This window comes from Helianthus annuus, chromosome 5 (assembly GCF_002127325.2).
Source record: "Helianthus annuus cultivar XRQ/B chromosome 5, HanXRQr2.0-SUNRISE, whole genome shotgun sequence".
In the NCBI taxonomy this organism is placed as follows: Eukaryota; Viridiplantae; Streptophyta; class Magnoliopsida; order Asterales; family Asteraceae; genus Helianthus; species Helianthus annuus.
The window spans coordinates 133,693,024-133,709,331 of NC_035437.2; the positions used below are offsets into that span (position 1 = coordinate 133,693,024).

General features: G+C 37.4%; 1 protein-coding gene and 1 long non-coding RNA gene across 9 annotated transcripts; one reads left to right on the forward strand and one right to left on the reverse strand.

The window, feature by feature from the left end:
• Window positions 1–1,369: 1,369 nt before the first annotated feature.
• Window positions 1,370–10,222, reverse strand: LOC110941934. Of its 7 annotated transcripts, none has more exons than XR_004893273.1 (11): window positions 10,124–10,222; window positions 9,955–10,035; window positions 9,801–9,876; window positions 9,673–9,722; window positions 9,533–9,589; window positions 8,552–8,576; window positions 8,371–8,429; window positions 8,027–8,289; window positions 7,118–7,946; window positions 2,280–2,352; window positions 1,370–2,078 (listed from the first exon to the last, which is right to left on the reverse strand). It is a non-coding gene; the product is annotated as an uncharacterized LOC110941934 (long non-coding RNA). The 7 variants fall into 7 exon arrangements; XR_004893270.1 differs by adding an exon at window positions 8,649–8,758 and having other exon boundaries at window positions 8,371–8,576; XR_004893271.1 differs by having other exon boundaries at window positions 8,649–9,589.
• LOC110941933 (glutathione S-transferase T3-like) lies at window positions 2,395–6,498 on the forward strand. Of its 2 annotated transcripts, XM_022183628.2 has the most exons (4): window positions 2,399–2,750; window positions 3,743–4,232; window positions 4,321–5,054; window positions 6,240–6,498. In XM_022183628.2, the coding sequence occupies exons 2-3, from the start codon at window positions 3,764–3,766 to the stop codon at window positions 5,052–5,054; spliced, it is 1,203 nt and encodes a 400-aa protein (XP_022039320.1). In that variant the 5' UTR covers window positions 2,399–2,750; window positions 3,743–3,763; the 3' UTR covers window positions 6,240–6,498. The 2 variants fall into 2 exon arrangements, with proteins under 2 accessions (XP_022039321.1, XP_022039320.1); XM_022183629.2 differs by lacking the exon at window positions 6,240–6,498 and having other exon boundaries at window positions 2,395–2,750; window positions 4,321–5,190.
• Window positions 10,223–16,308: the final 6,086 nt, after the last annotated feature.

Consider the following 16,308-nt stretch of genomic DNA (forward strand, 5'->3'; position numbering starts at 1 on the left):
TGTTAAGGCTTAAACAGTTGTTTGGCCTTTAACAGATGTTTGGTCTTTTATATCAGATGTTTGGACTTAAACAATTGTTTGACCTTAAACACATGTTTGACCTTAAACAGATGTTTTGCCTTAAACAGGTGTTCTCCTTCTATATCAGATATTTGGACTTAAACAGGTGTTTGGCCATAAACAGATGTTTAACCAAACATATGTTTAAGCTCAACATCTGTTTGACTATTTGTCAATATCTTATTGACTTTTGGTCAACATCTGTTTCAAATTTGGTCAACATCTTATTTTGTAAAAGAGGTAAAAAAAACAAAGATTTTTTCAAAATCCCAAATCACCCTATCATGTAAGTGCATTGAAGTAAAAGTGGAAATGATATTATTCATATGGTCCTGTTGTGCTTTTGTTTGTCCTCTAATATGAGTTCATGATCTAATCCGGTGATTTGAAGACATTGTTGTTTAATCGAATTAGATGGTTGATGTAATGTGGTCGTATTACAAACAAATAGTAATTATTTAATCTAAATAACTTTCCCGAGCCCGGGAAGCAATCCCGGGTAAAAACCTAGTATATATATATAAGGGTGGTTCCTAACGGATCCTTCTCCTATATATATATATATATATATATATATATATACTAGTCGTTTACCCGCGCGATGCGACGGGAAACATATAACTTAGGTTGGTGAGTTTAAGGCTATGTATGAGGATGTAGTTTCCGAAGTGGCGTGCGGCGACGATAGTGGCAGTGTAGCAGAACGTGAGGGTCGGTTGCGGCCTTCTTCAGCGGCGGAGAATCAGCGTGTGACGGTCGGTTACCGGTTTCAGGAGAAAACAAAGAAAATTGTATGATTCTAGTTATGTTATGAGGGGTTTTAAAGATGTGGGTATATCAACGGTTTTGAATGATGAATCGGATCATCAGTTACAATGAGGCTTTCGGCAGTGACGAAGATTGACGTTTTCAACCGGAGGTAACTATTATTAACACTTAGATATATCTCAATATGTTTTGTAGTTTTAAGTACCCTATGGCCCTAACCTCTAACTCTATAACAGTAATGTTTATTAATTCTTACACTTACAGCAATTTTTGCCCATTAAGTTTGTTTTATATTTATTTAGTGGCTCAAATTGCGAGACAAATTATTTTTTGGCAAATATATTCCTAATTTTTGTTAGTAGGAAGTAAAAGATATTTGAAGGGCATTTCATAAATATGTAGAGGGTCAATCGGCCAGATTCTTTGTAAAATTTTAAAAAAAAAAATAAGTGGGCTTTAAGTGCTTCCCTCTCTCAGTCTAACTTCACTGAATATTTGCTAAAAAAGATCAGTTGTGAGATTCATACTCAGGTCAGTCACATGCCCAAACCAATATGAACAAGATTCATCGTTGTTTCCATATCCATTACAAGTTTAATACCATCTCAAAATTATATATAAACAATGTATAAAACTAAATATGTCAAGCACCAAATAGAATTTAAGCCCAACAAAAAAAAGAAAAAAAAAAGGAAAAAATAGAAACAAAAAATTATGTCAAGCATGTGTTGTTGCGCGGAAGAAACGCAGGCCGGCAAACCACTTATGGATGAAAAGAAGGCGCCTCATGGGAAATTTTTTTAAAGCTTGAGCCATATAAAGGCATGAAAATCCTCCAGGTGTGAACAGGTAATCAGTTATGTTGTTTTAACCTGACTGTTTTCTGTTGCTGGTTCAGAAGCGCACCCCTCCGCTTTAGCCGGTTCAGGCACTGGCTCAGCTAGACGTGGAGGATTGTAGGAGCCTCCCATTTATCTTGAAAAGATCTCCTCCCTTCCGCAAGAAATTCAAAGCACAGCCACATGTAAGGTCAACAAAAATGATTTTTAGTAAACTTGACATGTTGCGTCTTCAATACATTACAGAAGACAGAAGATAGTTTGACGATGCTAAGCGGGATATATGGATAACATATCTATTATATTTAGTCGCTCTACAGGTAAGAAAAATGCTGAAGCACATAACTTGCTGCCAGCATTCAAGGCAACTACTCGTCCTTGACAATCGATGACTTGAACTACCTTTAGTACCTGAAGTTGGCTGGTGTTGTAAGCACATATTACTAAAAAAAGGACAAATATTATAAAAAAATATATATATACCAAGTCTATTTAAAAAAGAAAAGAAATGAGTTGTAACAATCAAATTTGGTATCGAATATATGCATAGAGTTGAAAAAAAAAACACAATCCCTTCTATGCACTAATCAAAATATAAACGTATGGACTCACCAGCTTGACCTGGAGAGAGAGGCTTAGAGGGAAGATTTATGAGTTTGCAAACTGCCAACAAATTCCCTGCAATCTGCCAACAAATTCCCTGATATAAAACAACTGATAAGGCTATAGGGTGTGGGGGGCATGAATTGGATCATTAATTGCCACATAGGAACATGATTCATACCTACACCACCCCCTTGGAGCTTCATATCGTGGTGTGCGTGAATTAACCCACGAATCCCACGACCCACTTTTTCTATTTTCTAGGGTTGAAACAATAAATATATAAACAATTTTTTTCCCTATTTTCTATTCTTCCATCATCCCCACCTATCAAAACCCTAAACCATTCGTACGACCACAAGCACAAGAACAACATCAGCATAGCAATACTAGCAAACCTTAACCCTCTTTTCTATTGCTCCAACAAGACGACAAGCAACAGGAGCAACAACAAAAAGATCAAGACGACAAGTATACCAGGTTTGTTGTTTATTCTCTTCTGTTGAAAGTTTTCAATCATAGTTATAATTGATTAATGGTTTATTTATGTTTATGATTGATCAGATCAATAGTTGATTTTAGACTTTTAGTTAAGTTATTTGCTCACGTTTGTTTGTTTTAGATTTATGACTGAATTCTTAAATTGGTATCGAAACATATACAACTGTATTTACAAAAGTGAATGTGAAGGTCATGAGTGGAATACTATTTGAAACTTTTGGTATTAGAAGTGGACTATTTTTTTGGATGGGAGTATACTACTGATGGAATCTTTGAAAAATCAAATAATTAAAACAAAAGAGAGAACATTAAGTATATACTAGAGGTTGGAAATTATAAGCTGATACTTAGTTCATTGATTTTGCTTCTTAAGTTGCTACTCGTTTTTTATGGAAGTAATGGTATCGAACCGGTACCGAACCGTACCGGGTATATTCGGTACCGGTATCGAAACCTGTTTTCCCCGTTTGTCGGTACCGGTATTTACGGGTAAAACACCGGTAAATACCGAACCCGTACCGGTTGAAATTTAGAACCGAACCAAACCGAACTGCTACTAACGGTTTGGTTTACGCTTTGGTATACCCATTTGCCTACTTCTGGGATTCAGCTCAACTTTGAAAAGAAAATGAATCATTTAGTTGATTTGATTCAGAAGTTTGGGGAGTTTGTAAAGGAAATAGTAACTACAAACCAAAGCTTAAAGGTAGCTTTCAACATAAGAGTGAAAGGCTCTCGCTTTGTGAAGCAAAGATTGAACAGAACCGAATGTTCAAAAACTTGGGTTCAAAAACTTGGGCTTAAAAACCTGGTCATTTAAGTTAGAACATTATAAGAATTTAAGTGTGTGATATTATGTTTTCTAACCAACCCAGTACATTCACCACTCACTAGAGATGCACAAATCAATGTTTGTATGAGATTTCAATTTTTTATATTTTAATTTGTTATACTATTTGTACCTACAATAGCAAAGAATAGTAAATACTACCATGGATCCAAGCAACCCGAACAACCCGCCACAAACCCCGTGGACGGGACCTGTTGATCCGATGTGGGCGACTCCACAATTTTCTTTTTCAAGCTATAATCAAGTTCCTAACGCGTTCACGCAACTCCCTCAAACCCCGCATCCTACTAGTTTCTTTCAACTTCAACAAATCCAGTTTCAACAACAATATCAACAACAACTTAAAACGCTCCAACAAAGCCAAAGTCGGCCTATTCATACGAAGGTCCAATCGCAACCGACACCCGATACCCCTTCGTTAGACGATTTGGATGACATTGCCGTTGTACCCGAAACCCAACCACAAAGTTCTAAGAAAACATCTACAAAAAAGCGTTCAAAGAGGCCGGAACAAGAAAAGTTAACCACCGGTAGAGGTCAAACTTGGACATCGATCGAAGAGTTGGCGTTGGCAAGGGCGTGGACCAATACGTCTACGTGTCCGATCATAGGTATGTTATACTTTTGTATTTATACTAAAATAATATTTTATTCAAGATAAAACAACATTTATTTACACCTTGATACTTTTTTTTGTAGGTAATAATCAAAAGTCTGGTAGTTTTTGGAAGGAGGTTTGCAACAAATTTCATGCTTTGATGCAAAAAGAACCGTACCGAGAAGAGAACTCATTGGGCTCAAAGTATCGAGAGATGAATAAGAAGATATCGGCGTTTTGTGGTTATTACAACAATGCTTATTTGAATCGGCCAAGTGGGGCGAGTGATGAGACGGTTTTTGCCAAAGCTATGTCAAAATACCATACGAAAGAAGGTAGTGCGTTCACATACGTAGGGGCTTGGGAAATCTTTAAAAATTGTCCCAAGTGGGCGCCGATTCCTAACGAAGTAACAAGAGCAAAGAGGTGTAAAACATTCGAGTCGATAGAACATAGTGCCGGTGATTCGGATGTGCGTTACCATATTAATATTAATGACGAACCCGAGTTTGACGATGAAGTGACGGAGATTCCGGAATTGAAGCGCCCAAATGGTAGAGACAAAGCAAAAAAGGAAGCGGCGGCCAAAAATAAAGAGGCGTCGACAAAAAATGAAACTCCGGGTGAAACGAAGGTGGATAAGTTGATGAGCAAGTTCAACGAATTTAACGAAATACAAGCGGCGAGACTTAAGTTGAAAGAAAAAGAAATGCAAGAAGCGGCCGATCGTGAAGACTTTAAGCTAATGGCGACAAATATCGACTCGCTCCCGGAAAAAGATAAAGAAGTGTTGCAAAAAATGAAGGCGAAAATTGCTCAAAAATGGGGTCTTTAAATTATGTCGTTATCATTTTTTATATTTTCTAGTTTTCGTCTTTAATTTATGTCGCAAACGTTTTTTATATTTTCTAGTTGTAACAAAATTGATTTAGTTTTATATTTTATGGAGTAAATTACTTTTTCTTTTCAAATTTTGGACAACTCTATTATACATCTCTCATGTAATTTGGACTAAATCGGTTATATTATTTGTACCTACAGTAGCAAAGAAAAAGAAGAAACAGGTTATCCCACCACCATGGCGTCACCAACTTCTTCCGACGAGATCAACGAATTTTTTTTGAACGTGGTGATGGAAACGACACAAATAATTATAGAGGAGGAAGAAACCTCGTCCAAACAGAGAAAACGACAACAATGTTTAAATAGGGATCGTGAAGGTATTTTTTTCGTGCATTATATTTTTTGAAGTGCCATTATGTCTTAGTGTAATTTATATTTTTGTAAAATATGTAGGTGCCCACGATAGGTTGATGGCCGATTACTTTGCCGAAAACCCAGTATACACGGATGAAATGTTTAGGCGTCGTTTCCGAATGAGCCGTCGTCTTTTCTTACGTATAGCCAACGATTTGGCTAATTATGACCCATTTTTCACATTAAGATGGGATGCTACAGGTAAAAGGGGGTTTACCACTTTACAAAAGTGTACGTCGGCAATTCGTCAATTGGCTTACGGTACAAGTAGCGACATGTGGGATGAATATTTGAAGATGTCTGATAGAACTTCACGAGAGAGTTTATATCAATTTTGCAAAGGGGTGGTCAAGCTATACAGCACGAAGTACTTACGAAGGCCAACAAAGAATGATATCATAAAGTTGTACCAGGCACACGAAAGTAAACATGGTTTTCCTGGAATGCTTGGTAGCATAGATTGTATGCATTGGCCTTGGCGTAATTGCCCTAATGCATGGCGAGGTCAATTTACTCGCGGTGATCATGGTCATCCCACATTAATTCTAGAAGCCGTGGCATCAAATGATCTTTGGGTTTGGCATGCTTTCTTTGGTGTTCCTGGTTCGAATAACGACATTAACGTTCTTGGCCAGTCAGATATTTTCAATGATATCATTAATGGTACGGGGCCTGATTCTAGGTTTTCGGTTTCAGGAGTAGAATACAAGCACGGGTATTATCTAGCTGATGGAATATACCCAACATACACAGCGATTGTTAAAACTATACCGTATCCAGAAGATGAAAAAAGAAAGAAATTTGCAAAATGTCAGGAATCTGCTAGGAAAGATGTTGAGCGTCTATTTGGGGTTCTACAACAAAAATGGCACATAGTTGCAAACCCAGCACGAGCACTTGAACTCAAAACATTGAGATATTGTATGTATGCTTGTATCTTGCTGCATAACATGATTATCGAAGACGAAGGTAACGCCATATGTGAATATGATCCTAATGACATTCATGAGAATGTTGTACCAGTTGATGAAGGGCAACAAGAATCTAACATGTGGGCGTTATACAACGAGACTACGCATAACCATCTTCGTTCGGATTTGATTGAACATGTTTGGCAATTTGGTCGGGTTAACAACAACGAGTAGTTTTTTTTCTTGATTTATAATATGTAGTTTAACTTTGGATGTTATTTTTTTTATTAATTTGAATGTTATGTGGTTTTATTACTAAAATTTATTTAATTTTATTTGTTGTACTATCGTCTTAATTTATAATATGAAGTCTTTGTGTTTTTTGGCTGATTGTTTACTTTGAAAATTGATATTAGTTTTTAGCTTTAGTTATTTTTGTTTCAATTTGTTTTTCACACAAAAAAGAGGGTGGATGGTGGTTTGGGTCATGACCACACCCTTAGGATAGTGGTTTTGGATGGTGGATTAGAGGGCAATGACGTGGCGCTGACATGGAGGGTCATGGTGGGCATGAGGGTCATGACCACACCCTATAGCCTAATACATAACAACATTACCCATGTTTCTTCCCAAAAAACTCAAACTGAACTCATTTTTGTAATTTAGACACAATAAATTCCAAAAAAAAAAACAGATAAATAAAGCAATAATGGATACAAATGTTACTGACCTGAATCCATCCCCGTTCATATGCCACCGTCACAAGTACCATGACGGTTCTTTTCTAATAAGGTCAGTACAACCACATAGCAGCTGTCTCTGCCGCCTATTGCGGAACCCGAGACGCCGTCAACACCAGATCCACAAGATCCGGTACCTTCGTTCGTTGGTGTAGTCACCGCGAGACTTACCTGCAGCCGCCGAAGGATCTAAAAAGTTAGCGTCTCTCTGTCTTCACCATTGTGTTCGCCGGAAGTCTGTGGTTATCGGAACCTCTAGCGCCGCCGTCGGGGTTTACGATGGTTACCGACCCATCCATCTTCCGACACTAATACCATCCACCATCGGCATCTTGGCCGGCTCCCATCTTCCATTCTCTCACTCCTCTGCCCATTCTTCTCTCCAGCTCCCTCTTTCTCCCACAAAAAAAAGGATAACATCAGAGGAACCCACATCTGATGAGATGAAATCTAAATCTGCAAGACAAAAGCATTGAAAAACCCTAAGTGCAACCCTGCATTCAAGGAATCAGAACGGTTTTAATATTTCTTGCAAAAAACAAATTGAAAAACCATAATTGATAATGTCTTTGTTTCAATTCCTTGAACATCGGTATGGAGATGAGAGAAACTCTCTCTTAAAAGAGCCCTGTTGCCAACTCATTAGACCGCTATGTTCCCGGGCCGAGGACGGGTTTTCCCCCGCCCCGCCATGTGATATTAACGAAGACACCCTGCTCTGAAGGGTTCCTGTTCCTTCAAATCCACTAATCTCAAACATCATCACCCATGACCTTGTCTCAACTACGTACGAGGTTGCATGGTGACAAAAGCTTCCGGCTTATCAAAAAAATACACATTATAATTCGCCTTACGTAGTTTCAAAGTTAAAACAATAAAAGGCTGTTTTTTTTTCGTACCTGCTACTATTTCTGACACTCGGAAACTGCGGTTGCCGTATGACGGGAATAGTGCAGCTGGTGCAGTAATAAGTTCTAACGTACCCTGCGTTTTAATGAATCCTTCTAATAACAGACCGATCATATCTCAAAACTCTCTCCGCTTATATATGTGTTCATAGTTGATCTTTCTGCCACAAGAGTCCGTAGGTCATGCATCGCCGTTTTCTCAAAGATTTGCGGGACTGCGGGACCAAGAGTTTCGAGAGTATGATTGAGCTTTCCTATTATGAAAATATTAAATTAGTATCATATCAAACATATAACGTTATGAATTATATCCAGAACGTGTACTTATAACATACCTGCCACAAAAAGTCATCAACTGCATCATCGATTCCGAGCACTGAGAGTATCTTTTCGGCTTCAATGAAGAAACCAAGAACCACAGAATCAGCAATAATGTCACAAATGTAACGCTTTCCGGTCAGGACCTCGTATAAGACCAGAGTACTTCCGTGTGCAAATGTTGGATGCAACAAATACCTTTTTTTATTTTCGTGCTATCCCACTGTCAAAAGATTCAAAAAAAAAACAACTGAACACTTCATCAAAAACTCTAGAACTTAACACTGTCAATTACCTTTACGACACTGTTAAATATCAGCTAGACACACCGTTTGCTTCGGAGTCCTCGCGATATAGAGTCAGTGAGCGTAGTTTCATAGTCTCCTTGGTGGACCCCGCGATTTTCTCAAGTTATGCACATCCCGGAAAAATTAATTAGAAACAGAGTTGCAGGTTCGAAAAGATTCATGAGATACTTCAAGGGTTAAAAAACTATTTTCAACATTTTGTTTAAAGTAAAAAAATAACAATGCCAAAGTCAGTATATGTATACCACAACTGAATAGAAATTGAAAAACATTACATTCACCAAATCAAGTTAGGAAAATATTAAACATTCACAGGAAAAGAAATATACTTAATATGGTTTAATGTTTAGAATACTTCAAGCAACTGAATGGAAGTAAAATAAAACTTAAGTCTATTTTTATCTTAAGCTAAGAAACAAATTACATTTCACGTATATATAATACTAATTTATGCTAATTGGAGAAAATGGTCTCATAATGATAATATTGGCAAACAAATTGACGACTACAAAAGTAAACAACGTAAACCCTAACAAAACAGTTAGACCACGTGTAGTGGTAATAACGCCCGGTAACGTCGGGTGTAGTGGTTACCGGGGCGTTATAGGGCGTTTTTTTTTTTTTGAAAAAATTTTATAAATCACGCCCCACTACACACGGTCTTACTATTCACTTAATTCTTCTTTTATCAACTATAGCAACACATCCAATTCAAAACAATCAAATTAACCAAACAAAACAGTTATTATTCATCTAGTCATCCTTTCATCAGCTACAACAACACATCCGATGTTGAAACAACATGAAATCAGTCAATCACAGCTTCATAAACAGAGTTCACTCAATAAAAAAGCTAGGGCTCGAACAATACCTTACTGAAATTTTGTAGAGATCGACTGGTTATCCAGCTTGTTCATTCCAGATGATACTTGCAAGATAAACAGAATAATCAACTTAAAATTAAAGATACAAACTTCTTTAAAGAAAAAAAATAAACTATAGAACACATACCACATCTGGTTATTCCGGTGCACCCTAACACGAACAACTCAACGGCAGATCTGAAATATTACACAGATCCGATTCAAATAACAAAAAAAAAAAGATACTGTAAAAAGAAAGATACCGAGCGGTCAAACCAGTCGATCTCGTGTTGGATCTAGAGAGATTCATCGCTGAGGAAGCGTATATCTTGAAGCGACTGGTAAAGAAACCCTAGAAATGGTGGTGATGATAATGAGGAAGCCGATCTGGTGTCAGATGTAAAGATAGTTTAGATGATGAAGATGATACCTGCACCGGTGGTTCAGCCTCGATGGCTTTATCTTCGCCGAAACCCTAGTCTCCTCCACCAGAGCTCAGGTGTCGGAACCACTGCATTACAACCGGTAGTGGTCACAATGATTACAGAAAATTGTAATAACGAAAGATTTTCAAGATTCCTAGAACAAAGGTTGCAGACCTTCAACGATCTTGTCATGAAACGGCATCTGATGAGAGATCTGGCATGATGTTCTTGAGTCGTAGAGCGAGAGAGAGAGAGAGAGGATCTGGAGTTTTGTGAGACATCTGAGTTGTGAGAGAGAAGGAATGAGAAAGTGGATCCGTGTGAACACAAAAACAGCCGTCAGATTATGATCCGTGTGAGAAAGTGAAAGAAAATGGACGGCTCTTGATGGATCCGGGTGAAGGGTAAAAGTATTGTGTTTCTTTATGCCTTAAGACTTGTACATTATGCATTGAGGGTGTTTTCAACACATTGCCTAATTACCATTCTGTCCTTCCTATATCCTTATTAAAGTAGTATATATATATATATATATATATATATATATATATATATATATATATATAGAGTAAGGTTAACATACAAAAAGCCTTATCATACATCACGTAGGAGACAATGGTAACCGTTGGATCAGGGGTATAATCACGCATGGGACCACATAATCATGCATAGGACCACATAATCACGCATGGGACCACATAATCACGCATGGGACTATAATCACGCACGTTCTATGATAATAACGCACGTTATATTTTTCGTCATGTATGTTAATGTAGGTTAAGCCTTGAAGTACATTATACTTTCTATATATATATATATATATATATATATATATATATATATATATGTATGTATGTATATATAGCAGGGTTCCTGCGAAAAGTATGTTTTTCCTAGAAAGTCTAGGAAGCAATAAGAACGCGACATGTGGCATTGAAGGATTTTAACTAAAAGGGCAATTGTTTAATTTGAATATTATTTTAATTATGGATTATTTTATTAGGATAACTAACTAATCAGAAAATTATGGAAACTAAATATTCCATTTAAATCAAATTGACAGTTTCAATTTAAATCATACAAGACGCTGTGATTCTTGACAATGTGTTTTAACAGCAAGCAGATTTCTTGACGCTGTGTTTTAACAGCAAGCAGATTTCTTGACGCTGTGTTTTAACAACAAGCAGATTGCTGGAGGATTCTTGACACTGTGTTTTAACAGCAAGCAGATTGCTGGAGGATTCTTGACACCGTGTTTTAACAGCAAGCAGATTTCTTGACATTGTGTTTTAACAGCAAGCAGATTTCCTTGACACTGTGTTTTAACAACAAGCAGATTTCTTGACACTGTGTTTTAACAGCAAGCAGATTGCTGGAGGATTCTTGACACTGTGTTTTAACAGCAAGCAGATTGCTGGAGGATTCTTGACACCGTGTTTTAACAGCAAGCAGATTTCTTGACATTGTGTTTTAACAGCGAGCAGATTTCCTTGACACTGTGTTTTAACAACAAGCAGATTTCTTGACGGTGTGTTTTAACAGTAAGCAGATTGCTGGAGGATTCTTGACACTGTGTTTTAACAGCAAGCAGATTGCTGGAGGATTCTTGACACTGTGTTTTAACAGCAAGCATATTTCTTGACATTGTGTTTTAACAGCAAGCAGATTGCTGGACACACTTTCAGTGTCTTCGTCTTCAACACAACCCGGTGTCTTCGTCTTCAACACATTGTCATCATCAACATTAAAATGGTAAAACACATAAACCTTAAAACACACTGCCACCATCAACATATTCAGATGTCATTTTAAAACACAATTACATCTGTAGGTACTGCCATCAAGACGTCTGTAGGTAACCCCAATTACATCTAGAGCCCTCTCTAAGATGTCAAGCATTGAGGTCCATCGACTAAAAATAAGAACCCGATTCAATGATAGATAAAAAAAATTGAAACAAGTATGAAAAACAACAACCGATAGGGAAACATCACCGGCCGACCAACGATTCCGACTACTGTTTGAACAACAACCGTCAGCAACATCAACAACACTAATCAACTGTCAAACAGAAGGCGTGCCTGATGACGTCATGATCGTCTTATACCTCGAAGAAACCGATATATGACCAATTGGAGAAGAATATTTGCAGGAAATAAGGCTGGTTCTTCTACGGTTGCGGTTAGGGAGTGAGAGAGAGAGAGAGAAAGAAAGAGGGGAAATCCCATGATTTTAGGGATTGGTTATTGATATGGCAGTTTCTTGACTGATTTAAAACACTTCCAATTACCAAAATACTCTCACTATATTAAAAGTCTCTAATTATATAACTCAGATATTACGAAAATGCCATCCATTTGATCTAAGCCATTAAAAACACCAATCAGAGGGCCCAGATCGCTTCCTAGACTTTCTAGGAAAAACACACTTTCCGCAGAACTCCTACTATATATATATATATATATAGAGAGAGAGAGAGAGAGAGAGAGAAAGAGAGAGAGAGAGAAAGTATAATGTACTTCACGCCTTAACGTACTTAACGAAATATATAACATGCGTAATTATTTTTTTACCAAAATAACATGCGTGATTTTGGATCCCATGCGTGATTATGTGGTCTCATGCGTGATTATATGTTCCATGCATGATTATACCCCTGATCCAACGGTTACCATTGTCTCCTACGTGAAGTATGATAAGCCGTGAAGTATGTTAACCTTTCTCTCTCTCTCTCTCTCTCTCTCTATATATATATATATATATATATATATATGCGAGTAGTTTGAAAAAAAAAATATATAACCTAAATACCTACTGACGCATAACTAGTATTGTATTTTCAATTCAAGTTACAACTTGTAATATATAGATATATGAAATAGAGTAAATGTCGTAATGCACAACGATTTTGATCAATATGTTTGTTTGTGTGATTGTTCACATTAAATATTGCTCTGTGATATTAATATTGGTAAATGTTTATAATCCAGATGGACAACTAAGTGAATAAAGAAAACCCGAATAATGATAATAACGGGAACCAATTAGATAACAGTGATGTCCAACACATAGTGGCACAAGAGATTATGGACGCTATGCCATATATTATCAAAACGGTTAAGGAAGCAGAAAATAATAAAAGTAATAGTGAAAGTAAGCGACCACCTACTGAACCCAGTCATAGCGTAAACAATGGACCGTTACTTCAATTGCCTATTCCAAAAAGAAGAAGAACCATGTCGTATGGTTGTTCTTACAAAGAATTCTGCTCTTGTAAATCAATGGAATTCTCGGGCAATGAAGGAGCCATCGCAGCTCTACGCTGGATAGAAAAGACTGAGGCAGTCTTAAAAATAAGCAAGTGCGCAGAGAAAGATAAAATCTTGTTTGCTTCCAATCTTTTTAAGAATGCAGCTCTAGAATGGTGGAACACTATTCTCCAGTCTAGGGGAAGTGACAGAGTCTATAATATGGAATGGACTGAGTTTAAGAACATGGTTGAAAGGAAATTTTGTCCTTCTAATGAAAAGAACAAATAGCCAGTAAGTTCTTAAACCTTAGAATGACTGAAGTAGACAATAAGGGTTACACTACCGTATTCTTTGAATATGCTAGAATAGTGCCAACCCTAGCTTCACCAGAACCAGTATTAATCTCCCGTTACATCTGGGGATTAATCAGTGAGATTAGACATGTAGTCAAGGCCGCTAGACCACAAACTATAGAAGAAGTTGTAGAACCAGCAAATACCTTGACTGACGAATTAGTACGTACGCAAGAAGAAAACCAAAGGAGGAACCTAGCCCAAAATCTTACCCAAGAATTTCGCTACGGTAATTCCAACCTTGGGAAAAATATAGGTTCTACCTCCACATCTTACTGTAAAGCCTGCAAGAAGAAGCATTCAGGAAGATGTTCTACATACTGCAATTTCTGCAAGATACCGGGACATAAGGAATAAGACTGTAGAAAGAAACCCAGTAATGGAGTATGCTTCAACTGTGGAGAAAAGGGACATATCAAGCCCAATTGTCCGAAACTAGCTCCAGCCATGAACAACAAAACTACTAAGAATGTTAGAGCATTTGTTCTGACTGCAGAAGAAGCCAAGATGATTCCGGACGTGATTGCCGGTACGTTTTTAGTTAACGATATTTTTGCTAAAGTATTATTTGACTCTAGTGTGAACCAAAGTTTTATTAATACTTCATTTTGCAAAATTCTTAATCAACCATTAACTAAACTTCAACAAGAATGTCTAGTAGAAACGGAAAATGGAGAATCCATTAAGATCACTAAATTACATTTGAAATAAATATACACAATTATATTTATTTTATAATACTATACGAATTAACGACTTTTGAAATAAATATAAACAATTATATTTATTTTATAAAAAAATTCTGTGTTTTGGGCGTTTGAAATAAATATAAATAATTATATTTATTTTATAAATTTTTTCGAGTTTTCGTGGACTTGTAAACCATATTTGTCGATCTGTTAAAAACTCGTTTTATAAGTTATAAAATGCAGCCAAAATAAATATACTTTAATATTTATTTTATAAAAATTACTTGAACCTCGTTAAATGTTTTTTTAGAATATCATTACGTTTCGTATTACAGGTTTCCTTTCGTTTTGAAATAAATATAAGTTATTATGTTTATTTATATATGTTATCGGGTTTCGTCAACTAGGAATTCACGTTTGTCGTACATTACAATTTTGTTTCGTAAGTCGTAAAGCGTCATTTGACTTCCAATAGTTGTCATTAATAAAATATAAATTTTTCGTGTTATGTATTTTTACGAAAAATGGGTAGAGTTTCCTCTGTTTTTTGAAAAACCAGACAAATAAAGTTGTCGATATGTTTTCAAAACGCAACAATACTTCGATCACAATATAAAAATTTTTCGTCAAGTGCCAAAAGAAAAAATGAAAATAAATCACTAAATGCATTCGGTTCTAGCTCGGGTCGCGTATAAATATAAAATATTTAACAACAAAATAACAATTCGTGTTGATTAAATTTTATCGGGTCTTGCGTTGACTAGATGACCCGACAGTTGACTGACTTTGACCACCGTTGACTGAGTTTGACTGGTTTGACCCGAACGCACTCGTTGAACGTTTGACTACCGTTAACTAGAGTTGACCGAACTCAAAACGTGAATCTGACCGGTTGAGAAGCCCGAACCGATTGTGTACCGAAACTTGAACCAAATCTGAGGTGACTGAGGCGGCCACCACCATCCCCGTTGTCGTCGTCCCGGCCAGTCTAGAGCCGTCGTCTGCGGTCGTCGATACCCACCGTCACCTCCTTCATCACGACACCAACCACCACCACTGACAACTACCAAAGCCTACTCCATCGCCGTCAAAACAGCATCCCCGCACCACCTGATACATTGAATAATTGCCGGAGAAACATGGATTCTTAAAGAAAAATGATGATTTACGAACTTACCCGAGAAACCTAAAAAAAATCAGGGCTGTCGGCTGATATTGATTCTCGTCAGACTGACAGCTCCGCCATCATTCGTCGCCGCTGCGCTTCTTCTCTACCCGATCTCTCTCTCTTTCTCTCGCATCTTCGCCGCCATACGCCACCACCAGATGGTGGTGGCTGGCCGTTTAATGGAAGAAAAACAAGGTAGTGTGGGGTCACCGGTAAAAGAAACGCCGCCAGAGTTGCTCCGGTTTCTGGTTAAAGAACGTGAGAGATGATTGTGTGTGGGGTTAAGGGAGGAGGAGGTTTAGGTGGGTGTGGTGTGCGACTTCCAGAGGTAACCGGTCGCCAGAGGTGCGGCTTGGGCCCATGGCCCACAAGCCCGTTACTAGTGTTTTGAGCGGCCCGACCACATCTCCGAAGCCCGTTTTCAGTCCCGAGCTTTATGGATTGTCGTATAATAAAATTTTAGAGTCGAAACACTTAAAAATTAGGCCAGAAACTGATGATTGATGCGTTCATTCGTCGGTTGCGTTAAAATCGCGTAAAATGCTACTTTTATCGTTTTTAATCCGTCTTTCGATCCGATTTCGACTGCGAACATTAAAATTTGAAAACGCAACTAGATATATCACAAAATATTAATATCGAGACATAACTCGAGTCTGGTGCTACCGTTTTGTTGATGATTGTTGGTGGTGCGTTCCTGCAGTCCCGTTTCTCGTTCACTTTTGTGTTTTGTGACATTCGAAAGCATGATGTTTTCGCAAAACCACATTCATAAGTATAAGTTATACGTATAACCTTCGTATTTTTTGGGTTGTCTGTATTTTGTATGGTGTCAGTTCGTTATCGTTCAACGCTCAGCATATTTCCCGAAAATCACCATACGCGCACTATAAAG